At 54.7% G+C, this 21,627-nt stretch overlaps 1 protein-coding gene across 4 annotated transcripts in view; it reads right to left on the bottom strand.

Moving 5' to 3' along the window:
* The window catches only part of LDB3 (LIM domain binding 3), a 63,929-nt gene that overhangs the window by 17,528 nt on the left and 24,774 nt on the right, over positions 1-21,627 (bottom strand). For 2 of the 4 annotated variants that reach the window (XM_042961281.1, XM_042961280.1), the window contains 3 exons: positions 21,434-21,470; positions 9,044-9,226; positions 5,626-5,768 (listed from right to left, as the gene is read on the bottom strand). In XM_042961281.1, coding sequence (XP_042817215.1) covers positions 5,626-5,768; positions 9,044-9,226; positions 21,434-21,470 — 363 coding nt within the window. Of the gene's footprint in view, positions 1-5,625; positions 5,769-9,043; positions 9,227-14,596; positions 15,366-21,433; positions 21,471-21,627 lie in introns of those variants that run through there. The other 2 variants (XM_042961282.1, XM_007093141.2) reach the window with 1 other exon arrangement.

The raw sequence follows: 21,627 nt of genomic DNA, 5'->3' as shown, positions 1-21,627 counted from the left end.
ATCACTTTAGTGGAAACCGAGAATGTCTGAGTGGCTGTGCAGAAATTACCATGGAAGTCAGAGTGCAGGTCGAGAATGTACTGCCTCAGTTCTGGAACCCCCTCTTCCTGCTCCCTGAGAGTTGAACACGCTTTTGGGGTGACAACGCCAAAGAGCACTGCAGCTGCTTACCAGAGGCCCTCTGAGGCCTGAGCCCTCAAAACCCAGATCTCTCAGGTTTGCTGCCTCTGCTGTGGAGCCTGCACACATATTCCAGCCAGCTTCCTCTTCCAGCCAGGGAGGGTTCAGAAGCCTCACCTCAGCTCACAGTCTGAGCCTCTGGAAAGAGGCCTCATTCCTCCTATCCTGGGAAACATGTTGGGGCAGCCTCCCTCCATTCCTGAGCCTGCCTAGGTGGATGCACTATAGTGAGGGGTGCTGAGGCAGCCCCCATCAGTCGCTAGCCTGGAAAGGAAGGTCTTGCTCAGGGCTAAAGTTCCCCACCTGGCCTCTGATCTCTCCCACCTGGTTCTTCTGGACCACCCTGGGGGCCTGCTGCTCCAACTCTACCTTCTGCTCCCAGATTACTGGCCCTTCAGAGCAGGGTAACATGGGAACCCCTGTGCTGTGGGTGGGTAGGGATCAGGCCTATGTTATTGAAAGGTAAAGGGGTAAAATCGTCCACAGCCCTGCCCTGGAACCATCCCGGGAGTGATGCTGGCTTCTAAAGGTAAAATTCTCTCCATGAGGAATCAATCTTCTTCCCACTTATTAAGGGAATAGGCTTGGCGCATAACAAGTCACCTGGGTTAGTTCCCTTGACAGTTGAGGTCACTGAGGCTCAGACAGAGCCAGTAAGTGGCAGAGTGAGTCTCCAAAACCATTCTATTACCCCAAGCTGCCTCTGGAAAGAATACGAGTCTGATTTCCAGAAAATCTCGGTGTACCGTGTCATTGAGGAGGAACTATCCACCTGGAGGAGGTCCCATGCTCTGACATGTAGCACAACCATCAAAAGCCCTAGGTTCAGGTCCCAACACTACTGCATCCTGGCTGTGTGTCCTTGGGCAAGTTCCTTAACGTCTCTGGGCCTGAATTTTCTTTTTTTTTATTTTTTTATTTTTTTTAATGTTTATTTTTATTTTTGACAGAGAGAGAGACAGAGCATGAGCAGGGGAGGGGCAGAGAGAGAGGGAGACACAGAATCCAAAGCAGGCTCCAGGCTCCGAGCCGTCAGCACAGAGTCCCAGGCGGGGCTCGAACTCACAGACCGCGAGATCGTGACCTGAGCCGAAGTTGGACGCTCAACTGACTGAGCCACCCAGGCGCCCCCTGAATTTTCTTTTTTTAAAATGGCATTAATAATTCTTAGTACCTTACAGGAGGATTAAAGAAGACAAGAAATATAAAGTGCTTAGCCTAGTGCCGGGCACAGTGTATGCATCATTTCACATTAGTGAGGGTGGTGAGGATGATGCTTCCTGGGTCTCAGCGTGTGGATGAACTGCCTGATGGTCACCTAGGGGAACCTGTCCAGGGAGACCACAGGATGCTGGGAGTGGGGGTGGGAGATGTGACACCCTGTAATCAGATAACCTGGGACTGAGTCTACTCACCTGTGGTGGAATGTATGATGTTCCTACCTGCCTCAAAGGGAGTGATGAGGACCTACTGGAACAACATTTGTGAAGCCCAAATTTGAAATGCTGTCATCCTCTCTAACAACCTTGCATAATAGCCAAGTGCTCAGAGCAAGAGGGTCTCAAAGTGCTGGGGGCAGGGGTGATGAGGGGAACACCACCAGGGAGGGGGTGTGGGGAGAGGTGATCTAGAAGAACTTCAGAGCAGAGTCATTCCTCTCTAGTATATATAATGGGGTTCTGTGCAAGATTTTGTCCCCACTCCTCTCTCTCTCTTTTTTGTAAAGTGTGGGATCTCTGCTAAAAGGATTAAAAACAAAGCCCTAATCCTGTGCCACTGCACAGCCCTATGTGGCTAGTAATCACTTGAAATGAGGCTAGTCCAAATTGAGAAGTGCCAAGAACATAAAATACACACCAGATTTCAGGGCTTAGTACAAGCGAAGGATATAAAGTATCTCAATAATTTTATATTGAGTATATATTGAAATGATGCTTTGAATATACTGTTATATAAAATATGTTAAAACTGATTTCACCTGCTTCCTTTTCCTTTATTAGAAATGTGGCTAACAAGAAGATTTATTTTCATTGGGCAGTGCTGCCCTCAACAGAACAGCGGCTACCAAGTACTGACTGCTTCCACATGCCAGGCCCTTTACCTGCCCTACTGCATGTAATACTGCAATCCAAGGAGACAGATATTTTCTAGTCCATTTTACAGATGGGGAATGAAGCTTGGTGAGCCTAAGTGATTACGGCAAAGTTAGGGAGCTAGTGAACTACCTATCTCAAACTGGAGCTTTGGGCAGTTGGACTCAACTCCAGATTCCCCGCTTAACCACCCCCTGGGCAGCAAAACAGGCTTTAGCACGCCGCTTCCAAATCGGGCCCTTGCCCACTTTTCCTGCTTCCCTCCGCCTGCCAGACGTTCCCCCCCCCCCCCCCCCCACTCCGGAAGGCCTCCCAGACTCCCAGATCCAGCCTCCTTTTCTAAGCCCCCAAGAAAGTCTCCTCAGGTCAGAGGCACGCCAGAGTCTGGACCCCGGTGGGCCGCTCCCTTGCTCAGATATACGCCCACCCGGAGCTAGGGACCTTCCCTTCCCCCCCCAGGCTCGGGCCGGCAGCTTCCCCTCCACATCGCGTCCCCCCATTCCAGTGGGGTGAGGGTGAGAGCGCGAGCAGCAGCTGCTTCACAGTCCCCTTCCCTCTGCGCCCTTCCTCCTGGCTGGTCGCGTCACCCCAGACGTGCCAGGAGAGAGACTTGATATCCCATCTCCGAGCCCGGGGCTGTTGCTATTTCTGCTTGACGGAATTAAGCCCGTCTAAATTAGAAGGTGATATTTCACCTCTAATTGGCAAGTTCAAAAGGCCCCTATCGCACTCGGCGGCCTCGGGAATGTGTAATTAAACAAGGTGATTTCTGACTCATTCCAGGTCGGGCCTGGCTCCCCGCGAGCGCCGGCCCCCGCCCGGCCCTCAGGCCGACATGGCCTCCCCCGGCCCACGCGGGGCCCCTCCGCCCACGGTGAGGCCCGCCCGGCAGCCTCCTCGGCCCCAGGTGCTCCTGGGGAGCGGCCGCCCAGCCCCGGCGCCAGCGATAAGACCCGGGCTGCGAACACCACCCTCGGCCCGGAGGAGCCCCGCGAGGAGCTGCGGCCGGACCGAGGTCGGCGAAGGACGGGAGCGGCTCGGGCCCGCTCTCCCCGGGCCTCCTGCCAGCAGCCCTGCCTCCCCCTTCCCTGCGGGCAGGCATGAGTTAACGTCTGCACCGCCTGGGAACCCCGCGGTGGGAGGCCCGCCGCCCCGGGGCTCCGGCCCGTCTCGTCCGCCTGGGCCCCAGCCCTGGAGCGAAGAGAGGGGCGCCGGGCGCGCCCACGCAGCGCGCGCCCCCGGAGCCCTGCCGCCCCCTGGCGGGCCTGCGGAGGAGAGCCGGCGGCCGGGGCGGGGGCGCCAAAGCCCGGGGTCCGCCCCGGAAGGTGCTCGGGAGGACCCGCCTGGGAAGGGAGCCCGGACTGGGCCGGGACGGAAATGCGCTTCTTGCGCCGGGACAGAGCCGCACCTCCACCCGCCGCGGCTTAACCCAAACAACTCTCCACCCTCCCTCCGGTGGTCCCCGTCCCCGCAGGGCACCGCGTCCTCCAGCTCCCTCGGAGATTTTTCATCATTGCAACCAGCTCCGAGTTGCTCTCTAACCCTGTGGATTTTTAACCTCAGAACTGTGTGTCCCTGCCTCTGAAAGGACAGGGAAGGGCACCTCCTGTGGGTCAAGTACCCTTCATTTCTTCCCCAGAACAGGAGGTCTACATAGTTTCGCGCTCGTTTTCAGAGCGGGAAACCCAGGCTGCGGAGATGAAGCGCTTTGACTTCAGAGCAGCCCCACCCCCACGCCCCGCACAGGAACGTGCCTGATGCCCAAGCTGCTTCTACCACCGCCGCCGTCAGACTGCTTTCTAACCGGAAGGCTGATGAGGGCTCCTCGGCCCTGCGCATCAAGTCAAGCTCCCCAAAGCAAGGCCCTTTCTGTTCACTCTCTGTCTTACCTCCCCAGCTCTCCGGCTTCATTGAGGATCCTCTCTGGAGTCTCTCATTTTCCTTAACAGGATATGCTCCTGAGTCCAGACTTTGCTGTTCCTCTACCTCATGACTGCTGGACCAACTCCCTGTCTCTTGCAGGACACACGGGAGCCCCCTCCCTGTTCCCTTAGAGTTAGCTACCTGCTTCCCTAACAGGTCATTGGCTTCCTCACTCCATCGCTTTTACCATATGTGAAGATGGTTGTGTGTGTAACGATTTGGGAGCAGGGCAGAGAACAGTTTGTATACTACTGCAAGTGGAAAATGTCATTGTTGCTGTATTCAAGATGGCTGTACAGAGAAATATGTTGGAAGTACAATGCTTTAAATGAGAAGCGTGTGCCCACCTAAAACCCTATCTCACCCACCCATGGAACTTGCACCAGGGTACCACTCTGGGAACCCTTGTGATCCATTACCCCGTGTGTTCAACCACCAGAGTGCACAGTTCACAGCCTCTCCCTCTCCATTTCTCACCCCCAACTGGAGTTCCTCACCAGTGTTCATTCATTCATTCATTTATTCCTTCATTCACTACCTTTGCTGAGCACCTCCTCTGTGTCGGGCCTGAGTCAGGTGCTGGGGATACAGTGAAGAAAATCTGCCACCGCCCTGCCCTCCCGGAGTTCAGAGTCAGAATCCAGCGGGAAGGATGGTGATGTCAGCCCTGGATGGCTGTAGTTGCCCAGAGCCCTCCTGTGGGCACATCCTATAGACCAGGGCACACAGGACCCTCCCCCAACCTGGGAAATTAGCTAAGGAGCCCTCAGGTTCACTCAGCAGGGGCAGGCAGGGGAAACTGAGGTGCAAGCCAGACTGAGAATTGCCCTCGGGCTCTGGGGAGCAGGCCAAACTTTGCTGAGGAAAGAGGGAAGTGGGATTGAGTCCTCATCCCTGTGAAGGGGCCCTGAGCAGTGATGAGAATGGGGACCAGAGCAATGGAACAGATAGTCAAGGGAGCTCAGCCACCAGGAGACCATTTTGTTGCTTATTATGTGTGCTCTCTGAGCCTCCATTGTCCTGCCTCAGCTGAGGAACCCAAAGACCAGACAGAATGAACAGTCTGCCCGGGGTCACTGGCCAAAGCCCATGGCATTTTCGTTATAGCTGCCTGTCTTCCAGCTTGAGCTAGACCCAGACTCTTGGGGAAACAAACTCCTTCCCTCTAAACCCTCTCATCCTTTACCTTGAGCCTGGAAATCCCCAGCCAGGAACCTTATCTGCCTAAGAGCCGGGAGGCTCCACCCCTGGCTGGTACCGCTCACCTGTCTCCCCAGGGCCAGAGGCAGGCTCCACAGGATGCTGGCCCACATTTGGGGGAAGAAGGGCTGAGCCTCATTAGCAGGACCTCACTGGCCACCATCCTTCTTGGGATGTGGCCTAGAAGCCACGTCCAGCCTAACAGCTTCCCCTCCAATCTGCCTCTCACCTGGCTGGTAGACAGAAGGCCGGATGCTGGCGGTGGTGACAACTCGGGGCTTGGGCGCAGGGGCAGCTGGGGCCTCACTGTATGAATGAGTGGCAGGTGCTGGAGAGGTCGCCTTGGCGGGACTGTAGGCAGAGGCCTGGGGCCTGGAACCAAGGGGGAGGAGTTAGCAGTAGAAGGACAGCCCCACCCAGGCCCTGAAGCCTGCAACCATGGCAGCCTGGTCTTCAGGAGCCTCTGTGAGGAGGAAACCTGACAGAAATGCTGGGGATTTGCCAGAGGCTGTGAAGGAAAGACTGTGGGGGTCTTAGAGGGGAGGAAGCTGCTCCTTGGGGGCTGAGTCTTCGTGAGTCTGGTTAGAGCCATATGGCCCATTGCTGGTGTCACCACCTTAGGAAAGAGGGAGGAAAACCACCAGCCAGACAGGAAAACAGACAGGAAACCCCTCACTTCCTGTGGAGAGACTACCAGGGTGAGGCTGGGGTTGGAGGGGCAGACGCAGGAGAGAGGAGACAGATGGAGGAGGTCAGAACTACCCCTCTCCCTCAACCTTCTGACCTCCTGGGGCACTTCACAGTCTCAGACCACTGGCCTCTTCATTCCCCTTTCTGCTGGTGCTGGAAGGAGCCGCCAAATCTCAGGTTTCTGGATAAGAGTGCTCCAGAGAGGTCTCATGGGAAGCCAGGAGACCAGCCCCCCAGTATGTGCACGCACGCACACACACACACACACACACACACACAGGCTTCTCCTCTGCACAGCATTCCTGTTGCCCTCTCCCCACTGAGTAAGCTGCCAAGAGGTCTTAAAGCCTTTTCCCACTTGTGACCCAGGGACCATGGGACCAAAGGGATAGAGTGAAAGTGTCCCAGTTCGTTGCCCTCAGGAAATGCCGTACTTGGCCTTTTCCCTTGGAGAACTAAAGGCTCCAAGAACTGGAGTTAAGGGGCATGTTTGACTTTGTCTTATTCAGTGTTTCCCGATTTTGTTGTCAGTGAACAACTCCCCACCTTTTTTCATTTAAAGCTAAAGAACACCTTATTGAATACACCTTTGGTTTCTCCCTGCATCATTCAGATCCCGTTGGGGACCACATGTCCACACCCAGGGCAAATGGGTCATTGATGGGGATGCTAGAGAAGTGAGCCCCTGATAATATACCATCCTCCCCCAGTCCAAGGCTTCCTGCCTTCTTTCCAACTGTTCCCCACGGGCCCAAGTGCTGGGAAGAGTCATAGGATAAGGAAGTAATTTCTTCTCCAGAGCTCTGGGAGGGGGTGGCCTGGAGCTAAGGACCCACTGCCAAGCTCCTTAGTGGATTCAGAAGGGTGTGTAGTGCTGCTCAGACAGTATGGAGGTAGAATGAGCCTCAGACAGCCAGTATCCCAGACCTAGGGGGTGTGCAGACTTACCGGGCCAAGTTATCATGTTTCTGGTTGGGTGAAGCCATTGTCTCCCCTCCCTGGGCCTGTCTGCTTCTCTGATAAACCACAGTGGAGCAGGGGCCTCAATGGAGGAGAAAGAGGCAGTGTCGAAGGGGTGCCCAGCATCCACTGCAGTGGGAGAAGGCTGAGGGTCAGTGGGGCTTAGCCAGACTCTCCCACCAGTGGAAGAAGATTTCCCAGCAGCCCAGGAGCTACAGGTCCTGTGTCCAGGGTTGGTGTTAGGGGAGGAATCAGAGGCTTATGACATCTAGCAAGGACTCTGAGGCCATTCCAAGAAAGGCTAAGGTGTCCATTTGCCCCCCACTGGCTTCCTCTAGCTCCATCCCAGCCTTGTGTAAGACAGGGAGGTAGCTGGTGTGATCCCTGGGTTCCTTCTGCTCCAGCCTGATGCTGGGAGCCCTCCAAGTATCTCTCCAACTTCCACCCAGGCCTCATCTCCCTTTGCAAGACCGAGGAAGGAAGGGTTTGCCCTGTTGAGGGAGTCCTGAGGGCCCCAGGCCACTGAGGACACCGAGGCCTGAAGCATAGTGCTGGAGCTTGTCCTTGAGCAGGGCCCCAGCATCTAGAGCTTCTCCATCCAACTGGGGAGGCATCTTCCCACTTAACAACAGGGACGCTTCTTACCCTCTTCAAAGTTTCTTCTTGGTGCCCTTAGCTGAAGAGGTCCTGGTGTGTAGAGGGGGAGCAACTTGCTAAGTGACCCCAGGAAGCTGGAATAAAACAACCCCCAGAGGCCCAGACTGGGCTTACCCTTGAGGCTTGAGCTGGGCTGGGCAAAGGCTTGACACCACCTAGGTCCTTGTGAAGCCTGGGAGTAGGGGTGCAGCACACAGGTCTGCAGGCTACTGTGCCCACCCTTTATTCTGTCTCAGGCTGTGCCAGGGACTTATGAACCCTGATCCAGAGAAGCATGTCCTTTCCAGCAAAACCCTGGGAGGGGAGCATGGGAAACTGAGAAAGCTGGCTGTGACCTCAAACATCAACTTGACAGCTCCATGAAGCCCAGAAAGAGCTGGGCCCGTCCAGCTATTACACTGCCTGGCCATTCCAGAGTGACTCATCCAGCCTACCCCCTGCACCTCCCCACACCTCCCTGCATCCTTTGCAAACTGCAACCCTCACCCACCCACTCCCACCATCTCCAGCCCTGCCTTTGCTGGGTATCCAGGAGGTCAGGTTGAAATGCAGTAACTCATAATACTCGAGAGAATTTTATGTGCTAAATGATTTATGTACACTTTTTCTGTCCCAACCCTAAAAAAATAGATGTTGCATTAAATATCTTAGCAGATGAGAAACCTAGCTTCAGAGAAATTAAGTCACTTTCTGTAGATTACAGACAGTAAGCGGTGGAGCAGAGAGTTACATCCCATGACATCGGGTGCCTCTGGAGTTAGCCTGCTCTCCATCAAGAGAAGAGAGGGTAAAGGAAGAGGGCAAGTTAGTGCTAAATATCTGCCCAAATCTGATCTACCTTACCTACCAAGGTCAATGCTACATCTGCTCCCTCCTCCAAAGAGCCTTTCTTGACTTCCCCGGACCACAAGGACAATTTTCATTCTCCCCCTTATTCTAGTTCCCGGAACAATGACTGTGCACGAAGTCTCTCTTTGTTATCTAATTGCATGCGTGCGTGCATGCATGTGTGTGTGTGTGTGTGTGTGTGAGAGAGAGAGAGAGAGAGAGAGAGAGAGAGAGAGACAGAGAGACAGAGAGAGGCACTAGGGGGCCAGGCAGCGCATTCCAGTCTCTGTGCTGCACTGCACACAGTGTGCTCCCCTGCGGTGACTCCCAGTCTCCCCTTCACTCTCAGCACCAGACAGTGCTAGGTTTGGCTTTCCAAGGACCCTGGGGTCCTAACCACCTTTCACGGACTTTTCTGAGGGCTGGATACAGTTGCCAACAGGTGGACCCTGGTTGAGGACTTTCCTGCCTCCCTTCCCTGAGGTCAGGGTCGGCACCTGTGGGCCCATTACCTTGGACTGTCCGCAGGGCTTGAGGCAGGGGCTACAGCAGAGGCGGTGGCAGCATGGGCAGTGGCTGCGGTCAAGGGTGGCGAGGCCGCACTGGGAGGGGCAGCAGCAGGCAGCTGGGCAGAAGCGGGCAGCAGCGGGGTGGTGGCCTGGCTGGTGCACACTGGAGCATGCTCAATAGGGGTGCTGATAAGGCGGGACCGAAAAAGACAACAGGTCAAGGGGGTCCTCTGTATGGGGATGGTGGCTGCAGCAGAGGCAGGCTGGGTGGAAATCACCATCCATTCTGTAAAACGAGCATGGTCTTCCGGTAGGTGTGTTTCCAGCCTCAGGGAAAGAGCCTCCCAGGACCCCAAGAGGGAAGGGCTCAGAGCTCTTGGAGGGCCACAAGAACATCAAAAATATTCTCAAGCCTGGTGAGTTTCCACACACACCACCATTTTTGTGGACTTCCTAATTTTGCTTTCTCTGTGTATATTATAAAAACACAATGTGGTGGAAAAGTAGATTGAAGTATCAGCCAAATTTCCTCCCCCATCCTGTTTTGCTTTTTCTTTTGCCCTTCCCCATTTAGTTAGAAGCATGCATTGCATTTGAGAAGGAATGATACAAGGCACAAAACAGAGGTAAGATATTTGCACATCAAGGGCCTAGTCTGTGGAGGACCCAGGGCACTGAAAGCATTTGGAAGAGGGATGAAAGCTACCTGCCAGGAAGATCAAGGTCATCTGAACCAGAAAGGAGGCAATGTGGAACGAGGGATTCAAGAATAGAGGTAGCTGTGCCCCTGTTCTGGATAAATCCTGGGGAAGTAGCAGGACCCCAGGGGCCCTCATGCCCATGGTGAAGGGGCAGGCCGACCCAAGACAGGCCAAAGATCCCCACGCCATCATCGAGGGCTTCCCATACCCCAGAGTGACATGGACATGGTCCTGAGTACCTGCACATCCTAGAAGCCTTGTAACTGGGAACAAGAGAGGTCACAGCTCTTCCAGTGTAGACCAGCGTATCCTCACGGGTTGGGAATATCCCAGCAGATGGCAGCACAGGCAGACCACGACCAAGGACCAAATGCCCACGTGCCCAACCCCCCCCCCCCCCCCACGCCTTGACATCCTGTAAACGCTTCATCCCCAGAAACACTCCAGGCAAAAAAGAGCATCAGAGCCTGGGGTGATGGGATTAGATCTCTGCCATCTGCAAAGCAAGGCAGAGACTAAAATTTAAATTATAGGCAAGCAAAGAAATGCACATTCTTTGCTCATTGGGGTCTTTGGACTAAGATTTGTACTTGCTACAACAGCGGCAGGATATGCAGCGCCTGCGAGTGGAAATGACCTTGCCCGTCCTCTGTAATTCATTTATTGAACTCATACTACGTGCCAGGTATATGTCTTTAATTCCTCACAACAACCCTCTGATTATCGACTCTGCTTAATAGACGAGAGAATGGAGACTGAGAGAAATCAATCGCTCAACCTCCTGGAACTTATTGGCAGTGACAGAAGGATCTGAGTGAGGTGCCTTTGGATTTGAAGCCTTACCGGGTACTTCAAGTGGCCCCTGATGGAGGAAGAAAGACACCTCTCCTTGTGACTAGTCAAGTAGAATCTTTCCCCAACAAAACACACTCTTATTTGAAAAGAATTCAAATACTAATCTTCCCTCTGTGAGTGTTTACTGTATGCCAGGCCTTGTGCCAAACTGTACAAGCATCACTCCATTTGATCCTTTCAACCTCGCTGAACGTTTGGTATCATGATCCTCATTTTACCGATGAAGAACCTGAGATCCAGAGAGATTGAATCTCTGCTGAACATCACACAGCTGCCAAGGGGCAGAGAAGGGTGTGAGCCCTAATCACTACAAGGCTACTCAGTCTTCAGTATGAAGATGAATCGCCTGGGAATCTTGTTAAAACGCAGCTTCTAGTTCAGTAGGTCTGGGGCAGGCTGGGAGTCTACATGTCTAACAAGTTCCCAGGTGATGCTGCTGCTGCTGGTCGCCAGACCACACTTTGAGTAGCAAGGTGCTGCGGAGGTCTGTCCCAGGTAGCCATGCAAGTGGGCCATGAGCGGTTTACCAAAGCATTGCCGAAGTTCTCTCTTCCATCCAGCGAGGCGCGGGGGCAGAGAAGGGCATGAAACAGTGTGAAAGGGTTGGGGAAGAGAACCAGAGGCACGGCGAGGCTTTAGGTTGACTGTCCCATGAAAGGGAGTGCCATTCTTCTCCATTGACTGTGTGGGAAGCATTCAGGGTAGACAGAGCATTGGCCATGTCCTGTCCAGCCCTTTCGCAGCTCAGTGGTTCTGACAGAAAGCCTCAGGAAGCCCAGCTCTCAGGCCTGCGGCAATGCCATGAGACCACTCACCCACCCTCCATGAAAGAAGCTGATTTCCGGAAGCCATTGCCTGGGAAGGCTCCGGCCGACACAGGACACCTGGTCTCCTTTATTGGTTCTCCCTGACCCTGTTGCATGCTTCTAGTGGGCTTCTGGGAACTGAGGACACCACTCAGGACAAGAGTGATGAAAATATCTGGGCTAGAGACAATAAATACTCTGCAGGACAAATAGAAAGTCAGCTTTGCCTGTCTCTTTTGCTCCAATTCTCTGTCAGATCAGCTTACCTGGTGCTCTCCCCAGGCATAGCTCCAAATGAACACTGAATTCTGAGTTGGGGGGGGGGGGCTGTGGGCCCTAGGAAAATTCATGATCTAGCATCCTATTTAGGGCCACTGTTGACAGACACCAAGCAGCCAGGGCCTAGGGGAAGTAGGAATGGCACTGAGGGAATCCTGAGGATCTCGGGTTCTTGTCTAGGTCAGCTCTGGCCTGAAGTTCCACAGGCCCTCAAAAACCCCAAGGAGAGTAGGGAACTTACTTGGCCCTGGCTGCGGCCCCAAAGAGAGTACCCATGAGATCACTGCAGCCTGGTCTAGGATTCGACAGCTGCTTCCTGACTCGATCATAATCCACTTTAAATATCAAAGCAAAACCAAAGCAAACAACACGTACTCAAATGCTCACAGCTGTATGGGAAGTGTATGGCCAGAGGGAAAACACAGCCTGGCTACAGACCCCCATCAGCCCACATCTTCCCTCAATCTGGTCGGCATCAAGGAGAGCGTGCCAACCCAGTGCCCCTGCTCTGTTGTGATGGCTCTTGATGGAGAGAATGGCAGGACTTGGTTGATGTTCTTATTGATGGTGATGATATGTATGGCAAGGATGAGGATGGTCTTGGTGATGGTGCCAGGTCTTGGGTTTTTACAGTCATGGGCTCTGGTTGGAACTGTGGGTGATGGCGGAGGTGTGATTGATCGTGCTGGGGGGTGGTTGCCATTATTTAGGTGAGGATGCTATTTGTATTAGTTAAGAAAATGGGATATGAACACCTCTGGTGATTGCATGATGGGCAGAACACCAGTCAGGGGGCTGGTCTTGAAATGACTCACGCTGCCACTTATCTAGCTGGCATTCCATCTTGCAACCTAATGGCTAGTGCTCAGGGAAGCCCTGCCCATATCACTCTGCAGTGAGGCCACTGCACCACACAACTCCAGGGGCCCTGTTGTCATTGGAGTCTATGCTAACGACACCCCTCGAGAACAGTGTATGGCGATCCGCACAGACGGTAGTGTGAACGGGGCCTTACAGCCTTTGCTAGTTCCACGTTGCCTTCAGAATACAAAGTCCCCGAGGCTGGCATCCCAGCTCTGGACCACAAACCATAACATCCTCCGCATTCCTTCCATTCCAGCCAAAATGATTAAGTTGGGGTTCTGGGACACCCCTTCTTCTCCTCAGCACCCTTCCTCTCTGCTTAGCACCTGTCCATCCTTCTCTACCTGCCCTTGTCCTAATCCTAACTGCTCATGAAGCTCAAACATGCAAATACCTTCTTCCAGGAAGCTTTCTCTGACCCTCCACTTGGTCGGAGGGTGGGGGGTGCTCCTTATCTCTGGACCTCACATGACCAACCTTGCATCATGATTAGCCACTGCCCACATTGGTCCTTTCTGATTCCTTTGGCACCCACAGCAGTCAGGCATGGTGCCTTGACTAATGCCCACGGACTCTGAATGCCAGATGAGGAAATCTCTCCTATTTACTCTAGAGGGCTTTACGTAGACCCCTGGCCTGGGGCCACCCAATGTGCTTGTGCAGGGGCCTGGGGTCATTGGGAAGACACCAGGCAGGCTAGAAAACAAATAAGGACCTTCTAGGGCTTCAAGAGGGCTTCAATGGGCAGGGGCTGAAGACAGGGGTCTGTGAGGCTACCAGCTCTGACTAGTTGGCCCAGGTCCTCCACCAGCCTCAGGATACCCACTGCCTGGGACTTCTCTCTGTCTAGCAGCTCATGGCCACACAACCTACCCTTGGGCCTTAGAAGTCCTCAGTAAAAGGTCAGCTAAATATGGGTGTGCTACAGGATGCCTAGATGTAAGCAGAAGTCCACAACAACCCTCCCCTGTTGATCCCCCAGCCAGCCTGCCCTGCCTGGTCCTGGCCTTAGCCCTGGACTCAGACTGCTAGAGACAGGAAGAGATGGAGGCCAAAGTGGAACAGGCTGGTGGGGGATTTGGGGGAACATCTCAGTGTGGTTGACAGGATAGAGCTCTCTCCCTGGTCATCTCTTCCAGGTGGGATTGCCAAGTCCCTAGAGGCAGAAAGAAAGCCTGTGCCCAGGAAGTGGGAGACGGAGCAGGTCTCTGGCCCAGTCTACCAATGGGGGGTGGGGTGGGAGTGGGCGTGGTTTGAGGAATCCTGAGGGATGGACCTTGGCATCTGCCTTTACTTACTAAGTTCTGCTGGTCTCACACTTTCAGCCTGTGGTTCCCTCAATCAGAGGATAGGCCGATGGGTAGACAGGTGGGTGGGGGGGACATGAGCCTGTCAGCTGGGCCCTTCCTGAATGGTCAGGACTAGAACAAGGCCACAGGTGGCTGGGGCTGACAGCAAGACCATGACAGGTCTTCCACACGCACCTGCCACCTGGGCAAGGCTCTGCCAAACACATCTTCCACCTCCTCTCCTCTCAGCCATGGCCTTGGCCCACCGAGGACTCCCAGCAATCCCCTTGTGAACTGCTCTTTAGTCCAGGCAAGTCCCTTTTCTCACTTCCTGGACCAGGGCTGAGCATGACAGCGCCTTCCTGGGAGAGGGGCTTGCAGCATGCTAGGGATGAGGATGATTTCTGATCAGTAGGGAGGGCTGGCTCAGCCTGCTGGTAGTGGCTGGGTGTTGGGTGGGGGGGGGGGGGAGGCAGGGGGCATTCCAGAATGCCCCCACCCCTACTGCCCTGTGGGAGGCTACGGACTCCCGCCCACCATTCGGCCCACCTGAGCTCCACAGCCTGGGTGGGGCCCTCAAGTCAGGAGATGCACAGCAGGCAGAACTGCGCCGGGGTTCCAGCCCCAGCGGGCACTGCCCCTGCCCCTGCCCCTGCCCCTTTCCTGGTGGTGCCTGTCCTCTCCCCATCTTGGAATGTCCCTCTCGAGTGGTACGCACACAGGCACAGCATGACGGGGGCTGGTTTGATTCATTTTCAATCCTCTTTATTTCAGAACAAGCATGCTTATATGTACAGGAGAGAGAACTAGGGATCCAGCGCATACAGCACAGAGAGGAGAGCACACGCCCAATCTCACCACGGCCAGGAGGGGCCTCTGCCTCATCTACCCTGGGGTTTCCACTTACTCTGCACAGAGCCCTGCTCCAGGCTGCCCAGGTTCCAGAGAGCAGCGAGGGAGCGAGTGGGGCCAGGGGTTGGCCTCTTCCCGGGACCCTGATCTATAGGTGGCTTGTTCCAGGACAGCACTAGGCCAGGCTGCCTCTCCTAGCAGCTGAAGGGGATGGGAAATCAACCAGTGGCATGTTCTGTTTCCCTTGGTTCTGGGGCGTGATGCCAGCAAACCCTGCCACGTCCTCTCTGATCTATGGCTAAGGCCCTGGGCAGGGGAGCAGAGGCTGGGGCCACGTGGGGTTGGGGAGGATTGCACTCGGCGGGTGGCCAGGAGGGGGTGCAGTGCTGTGTGGGGCTGGGCCTCGGCCATCAGCTCTGGGGGAGCAGAGAGCAGAACTGCCACAGTTGGCTGTCAAAGGTGCCCCCCAGCACCCCTATACATTCTCAAGCATCACCATGGGGCTCACATGCCAGATCTGTGTGTGGGGGGTGGAAGGTGGGGGTCCAGCCTGAGAGGAGTGGGGGGATTCCAGATAGCCTCTTAGCTTTTAACATTAAGGATTTGGGCCGAAAGGCCATGGTGCCAGTTGCGCAATTTGGCAAAACGTGGGCTGTTACGTTCCGTTTCAAACCTTTCCCTGTGGCACAGAGAGAGAGACAGAGACAGAGACAGAAAGAAGAGAGGAAGAGAGAAAGGGGTTAGGGGATGTGTCCCATTCCCCTGTCTGACAGCTCGGGCAGGGGGCACGGGGCGGGCAGGAATTTGGTTTGGAGAGGCTTTGCCACCCATGGAATACTTTCCAGATAGTCAGGACTGGTTTGGGGCAACACCAGAGTCCTAAGGGCCAGGACTGAGGGACTGAAGTCCCTGAGCTAAGTGAGTAGGAAGCTATAGAGAAGGGGCCTGGCTAGTGGGCCTGAGGACAGGCTGGGCAAAGGCGGGGGGGTGGTCACTGGTTCTCCCTGGCCCGTGTGGTTAGGGCTGGGCAGGGCTGCTTTGGCTGTAGGCTCTCAGGACTGAACCAAATAGGCAGGTGGGCCTAGCATGGTCTCTGTCCCCAAGCTGGGCATCAAGAAAGAGGAACGCCTGTTCCCATGATGAGGTTTGGTGAGCAGACCGTTCACCTCCCTATGCTTCCCTGGCCTTTGCCAAGCCTTCTCTGCCCCCAGAGAGAAGCCTTCAGATACACCAATTGCCCCCATCTGCCCAGGCCTGAGCACGGCCAGGCAGGAACATGTGTGCACACACATACTCACGAGACCACTGGCACGCAGACAGAGGACCAGGACTTGCCAACACTTCCCATCAATAGGGCTTCTGGGGCCCACCCCACAGTCTGCTAAGTCGAGGGCATAGGACGAAACGGGCAAAGAGCAGCCAGAAACATAGGAATGGAGGAGAGGGCATGCCTGGGCCAGGCCAGTGCCACAGACACCAGAATCCTACATCTTCCAGGCCGGAGGGGCCGCTAACATTCTCCAGACCAGAGGTGCAAATTGGTGGCTCAGGGGCCGCATCTAGCCACAAACGCAGTGTTTAGCCCAGATAGTATTTAAAACTCCTTTTAAAAATTAATTGCTACATCCAGACCATGGAATACCACTCAGTAATAAAAAGAAATGAATGAACTATGGTACACGTGACAGCTTGGATGAATCCCCAGGGAACTGGCCTGACTAAAGAAAGCCAATCCTACAAGGTCACAGGCTGTACAATTCCATATATATAACATTCTTGAAATGATAAAACTATAGAAATGGAGGACAGATAACAGATTAGTGGTCGCCACAGGTTAAGGAGAGGGTGCCCACGGTAGGGAGGTGGGTGTCGCTGTAAATGGGCAACAGGGGGAGATCCTTGGGGCGATGGAAATAGTCTGTGTTTGGCTATACCAGTGTCAACAGCCTGGTTGTGATATTTTACTATAGTTTTGCAAAATGTTACCATTGGGGGATAAAGGGAACATAGGATCTCTCTATATCATTTCTCACAACTACGTGCCCAAATCTGCAATTATCTAAAAATAAGTAGCTCAAGAAGTGAATTGCCAGCATATAAAAGCCAGGAAGACCCAGTTTAGGTCTCTAAAAACAGAGATGGGGCAATGCTGGTCTTACGTTTCCCCAGTAGCTCTGCATCCCCACATACACACCTTGCCCCCTTCCCACGTCTACATTACGAGGTAGACTCCCTCGCCACACCTCAAGTCCTGATATTGTGTCTCTGTAGAAGATTCTGTTAGACAAAACGGGCCCACTGCTAACATAGTTGAAAACCACTGTTCGGGACCAAACTTTCCTGATACCAAAGAAGAAACCAAGGCCCAGAGACATCATGCGAATGGCCTCAAACCGCACAGAAACTCAGCCGCAGAACTATGATCCACCTGCCGGGCATCTTCTGCTGCCTGCCTCTCTGAGGCTGGGGAGGGAGGGAGGGAAGGAAGAGAGCAGAAGCGGGGGCCCTGCCGATAGCACTACGCGTGGCAACAATCCACCATCCCATAGAGACCACCCAGGACACGGGTGTGACCAGTTTGCCCAGCCAGGCCCACAGCCTTTGTCATCAGTGCTCAGTGACGGGCTCAGAGACAGTCCTGGTAAGTCAGTGGACCCTAGTGAGCCTGCTCTGCTTGCAGCTGTTTGTAAATTCACAGCCTGCCAAAGAGAGGAGCAGGGAGAGGAAGGAAGAGATGGGGCAGAGAGAGAAGGGAGCTGGCAGAAGAGAATGGACGAGAAGAACTGGGACACCCCACAAGGGCTTCTCAGGGACACCCCAGGGGGGTCCTGGGTTCTCCAGGTGTGGTTTTCAAACTTGCTAGACAGGACACCCGGAATGAAAAATCCACAAAACTCAGGTAACTTTTGTTATCCTCACGAAGGTTCCATTGGAGGGAGGGCTCTGGGCTGTGCTGGCACCGGGAGACTCAGCCACAAGAGCTGGAACTGAGCTGGCTGTGCACAGGGAGGAAAGAGGACACTGAGGTGCCCAGGGAGGCCACAGGGACTACAGGGAGGAGCCAGTGAGCAGTGAGTCCCTGAGCTCTGTAGGAAGTAGGGGAGGGAGAAGAAAATGAACCACAGAAGGGTACACGATGGAGAAGGAACTTGGGAAGTTTTTACGCTGTTGGTGGAGGAGTGTGCAAGACAACCCTCGCCTTCAGCTCCTCTGTGAACTTGTCTCTCAGATCAACTGTGTTCCTTGACATCTGGGGTCTCAGAGAGGCACAGAGTTCTTTGCACAGGTGAACAGTGGGTAAATGCAGAAACTGCTCTTACAGGCAGTTGAGCACAAGGTGGGGGCCAGAGGATGTCTGGGTTTCACACCGGATTCCTCTGGGATGGTTACACCCAAGCAGCGGGAACCCCATGCCTCAAAGATTCAAGCTCTGCTTAGGACAAAGTGAGGCTTGCCCCCACTCCCATCCTCGTCAGGGCTGCCCAACGTGGAGCCGAACATCCGACCCCTGGAGTGCCTTCTCCAAGTCAGGGGGAAGCTTCTGTGACCTCTCTCAGATTAGAGGCTCGGCTTTTGGATGGAGGCACTGTTCGCGCTACTTCAGATGGAGGCCAGGAACCACAGTATTACCTGCACCCGTGCAGGAGCCGGCAGGGGGCTGCAGTCTAAGCCTGCCTGAAGAGTTTGCTGACATGCTGGGGTCTTTCCTGAGAGGGAAGCCAAGTCCACAGCAGGTGCCTGGGCTATTTAGGGACCTGGCCTGCCTCACCTGTAAGGATAGGGTCCTTGGAGATTAGGCTCTGCCTTGGGCTGGCCAGCACGTGGGCACTGGAACCTCAGAGAGAAGCTACCTGCTACCAGGTACTGGAGACACCCTGAGTGTCAGGAGCCAGGACCCCAAGAAGAGGGCAGGGCTCTGAGCTGCTCTGGGACTCTACAGCATTCAGGGTTGGGGGCGGGGAGGCCTGGGAGGTGGAGCAGAGACAGGTGAGGGGAGAGTTTGCAGGGTCCTCGGACACACAGACTGCCACCTGCCCCCGAGGCCACCAGTGCCGCCACCTGGTACAGAACACCTGACACCATGGCATTCCCGCCTATCTCCCCACCACACGGCGACAGGAAGAAGAAAGCACCTTTGCACACGTACAAGCCTATAGAGGCTATCTGTCACCTTGGACAGGTTGCCAGGCCCCAGGGTTGGCAAACTCAGGTTCTGTGGGAGTCAGCTACATGGCAGTGGTGTGCAGTGAAGCCCACCCTGGGGAGACAGCCTTCCTAAGAGACCTTAGGATTCCTTCCTGTCAGTGCTGCTAAATTGGGAGAAAGAGGAGGCCAGCTGCCCTCAGCCAACAAGATGGGTCAGCAGGGTCTCGGAGTGCAGCTTCCGACTTGGCAGTGGGGAAGGCTGGGATTGGGGCTTAGCCCCCTGGGGAGCAAGGACCCTGACCAGCTTGGACCCAGGGTGAGAACAAGCATGATCCCTTCTTCTCAGTGGGCCACTTGGGCAGCCCGGGGCCCGTGCTGTGACCAGTGGCCCCAGTCACTACTTCAGACTTTAATCACAAGCAGAACTGAACCACTGTGCCCACTACAAGCCTCACTCTCAGGTCCTCAGGCTGCTTGGAATTCAAATGAAAATGTCCACCCCTTCCTACGGCCGTGGGGGGAATGGGCTTTTGGGGGAAGGCTTTGAGGACAACTTTCCAGAAATTACAGTCAGGAAAAGGGAGAGGAGCAGAAGGCTTATGCCTTTCCAGTCCTGGGTTGTTGGGTGTCCCCAAAGCCTTCACCGCAGGGCCAGAGATCCCAGGGCAGAGGGCTGACAGCGATTCAGCCTGTGGGAGGAAGGGGAGCTGCTTTGAGCTGGGGGGTAGAATTGGGAGGGGTAGAATTGAGGGAGAAAGCAGGATGGAGCCTCTTGTTAGGCCCTCTTTCCAGATTTCCCTACAGAAACACCTGCAGTAGCTGAGGGAGAGGCTCTAAAACCTGCAGCAGAGTTCTCAAGACCCCAAGGTCCTATGCCTTCTGCTGGGGGCTGAGCCATGCTCCTGTGGGGTTAGGCCGTGGGGGGAAAGACGAGCCTGCCCTCATATCCACAGGACTGGGCAGAACAGTACCGAGGAGATGCTTCTAAAAGGAGGGAATGGCCCATGAGGACTGGAGACTGCCTTTAATACTGTCTTTTGTGTTCTCACTCAATAACTTTGCAGAGCCTGAAAATACTCCAGGGGAAACACAAAAGACAGAAGTTCCACCTTCTAAATGGTGTCTGGTTAATGAGGTGTGAGCTCAGAGTGGTTGGTCACCAGAAGTGCTCCAGAGGAGACAGTCAGGGCCTGAAAGGCAGGGCTCTGTCTCATGGGAAGGAGAGAAAACACCCTGCTGGCTTCCTGATGGAAGGAACCTAGGGATGCTTAAGCTGTTTGCTGGGGGTGAGGGGTGGGGGGCTGTAAGACCCCTCTATCAGTGAGCTGCATTGCTCCCTGGGTGTATATGGGTGGCTTCAAGGAGGAAGGTGGAAAAAACAGAAACAGCACGCGGGAGCCACAGAGCACAGGAGCAGGACCGCTGAGGGCTCAGTCACACTTAAAATAGCTAGATACTAACTTTTGAGCTAAATCACACACCATCTCAGTTCAGGCTCTGTGTAGACACGTTGCAGGCATTGGAGGGTTAAGAACCGTTACTGGAACTGCATGCCATCGTTAGCAGGCCTGGGGGACCACACTTTAGGCTGGGGTGCCCCAGCCAAAAAGTGGAAGCAGCTTAGATTGGCAAAAACATAGGTTCAAAAATGAAATCTATATCAACTCTGAGTTGACCCCAGAGCTCCACTCTCCACACGATCCTGTGATCACTACATGCTGATTAGCAAGTATAGAAAGCTTGGCCCCAGGTAAAAGAGCACCTCTGAGCCCCAGTCCCGTGCGGAGAGGCCGCCCATGGACGCACTGGCCCAAAGCAGACTCTCCCAAGAAGAGCATGCACAACATTTGCCGCCGGAAGTGGAAACACAATCCTCAGGGGCTCCATGCCTCACCATGGAAGGCCCAGCAGGTTCCAGTGGGTTCCAGGGCAGCGTGCCCCCCTCATGCCCAGGCTCATGAGCACCTGGCAGGATGCAGGTGGTAGGTTAGCAGTTGTGGTCCCAGGCCTGCCACTGGTGGGAGACCAGACCCTGAGCCACTTCGCCTTGCAGAAGCCTCTTCTCACGCCCAGGCTTGTCCTTCCTAGCAGAGCTATTGTGCTTTGAGCGATTTATGGAACTACTACATTAGCATAGGTCTGGACAGGTGGATCCCGAGGTCAGATGCCCATGCCCAGCACAGCCCTCCCCGTGCCTGCTTTCCAATGCCTAGCCTCCAGACTCACAGGGGACAGACCCTGAGATGAGTGGGGAAGGCAAGGCAGCCGGCCCGGTGCCCTCACAGGGAGAGATGCCCTCATTCTCAACAGCCCAGCAAAGGCCAAAGCAGCCCTGCCTCTGCCCAGGGACAGAGCCAGGAGAGCCCAGAATCCTTACTCCTGCAGCCTGGGCCCAGGGGTTAGAGACAGCTCCAGGCACCTACCTCAGTGACCTGGGACGAAGGCCCCAAGCCAGCATCTGCTGGGGCCCTTTAGGGGCCAGGAGCTTCCAAATACATGAACTTGAGAGGTTCCTTCCATGATTCATGTGACCTAGGGGCTGCCTGGGGAGGGATTGGGTTAGGAGGGACAAGGCCACTGAGCCTGAGTCCAGGCACTTACCTTGACCTTCGCAAAGCTTCTTCGTCAGGATCTTGCACTGTGGGTAGAAAATTGCTGATCAGGAGGAATCATAGGAAACATAGGAAGAAAACCCTCCAGAGCTATGGACATTGAGTCCCCTCCAATAACAGAACAATTTACTGCCCCCAGCCTGAAAATGGTGGCAGGGAAATGCTGTGTGCTGGGCAGAGGGC

Source organism: Panthera tigris, chromosome D2 (genome assembly GCF_018350195.1).
Source record: "Panthera tigris isolate Pti1 chromosome D2, P.tigris_Pti1_mat1.1, whole genome shotgun sequence".
Classification (NCBI taxonomy): Eukaryota; Metazoa; Chordata; class Mammalia; order Carnivora; family Felidae; genus Panthera; species Panthera tigris.
This window is presented reverse-complemented; position numbering and strand designations above follow the sequence as displayed.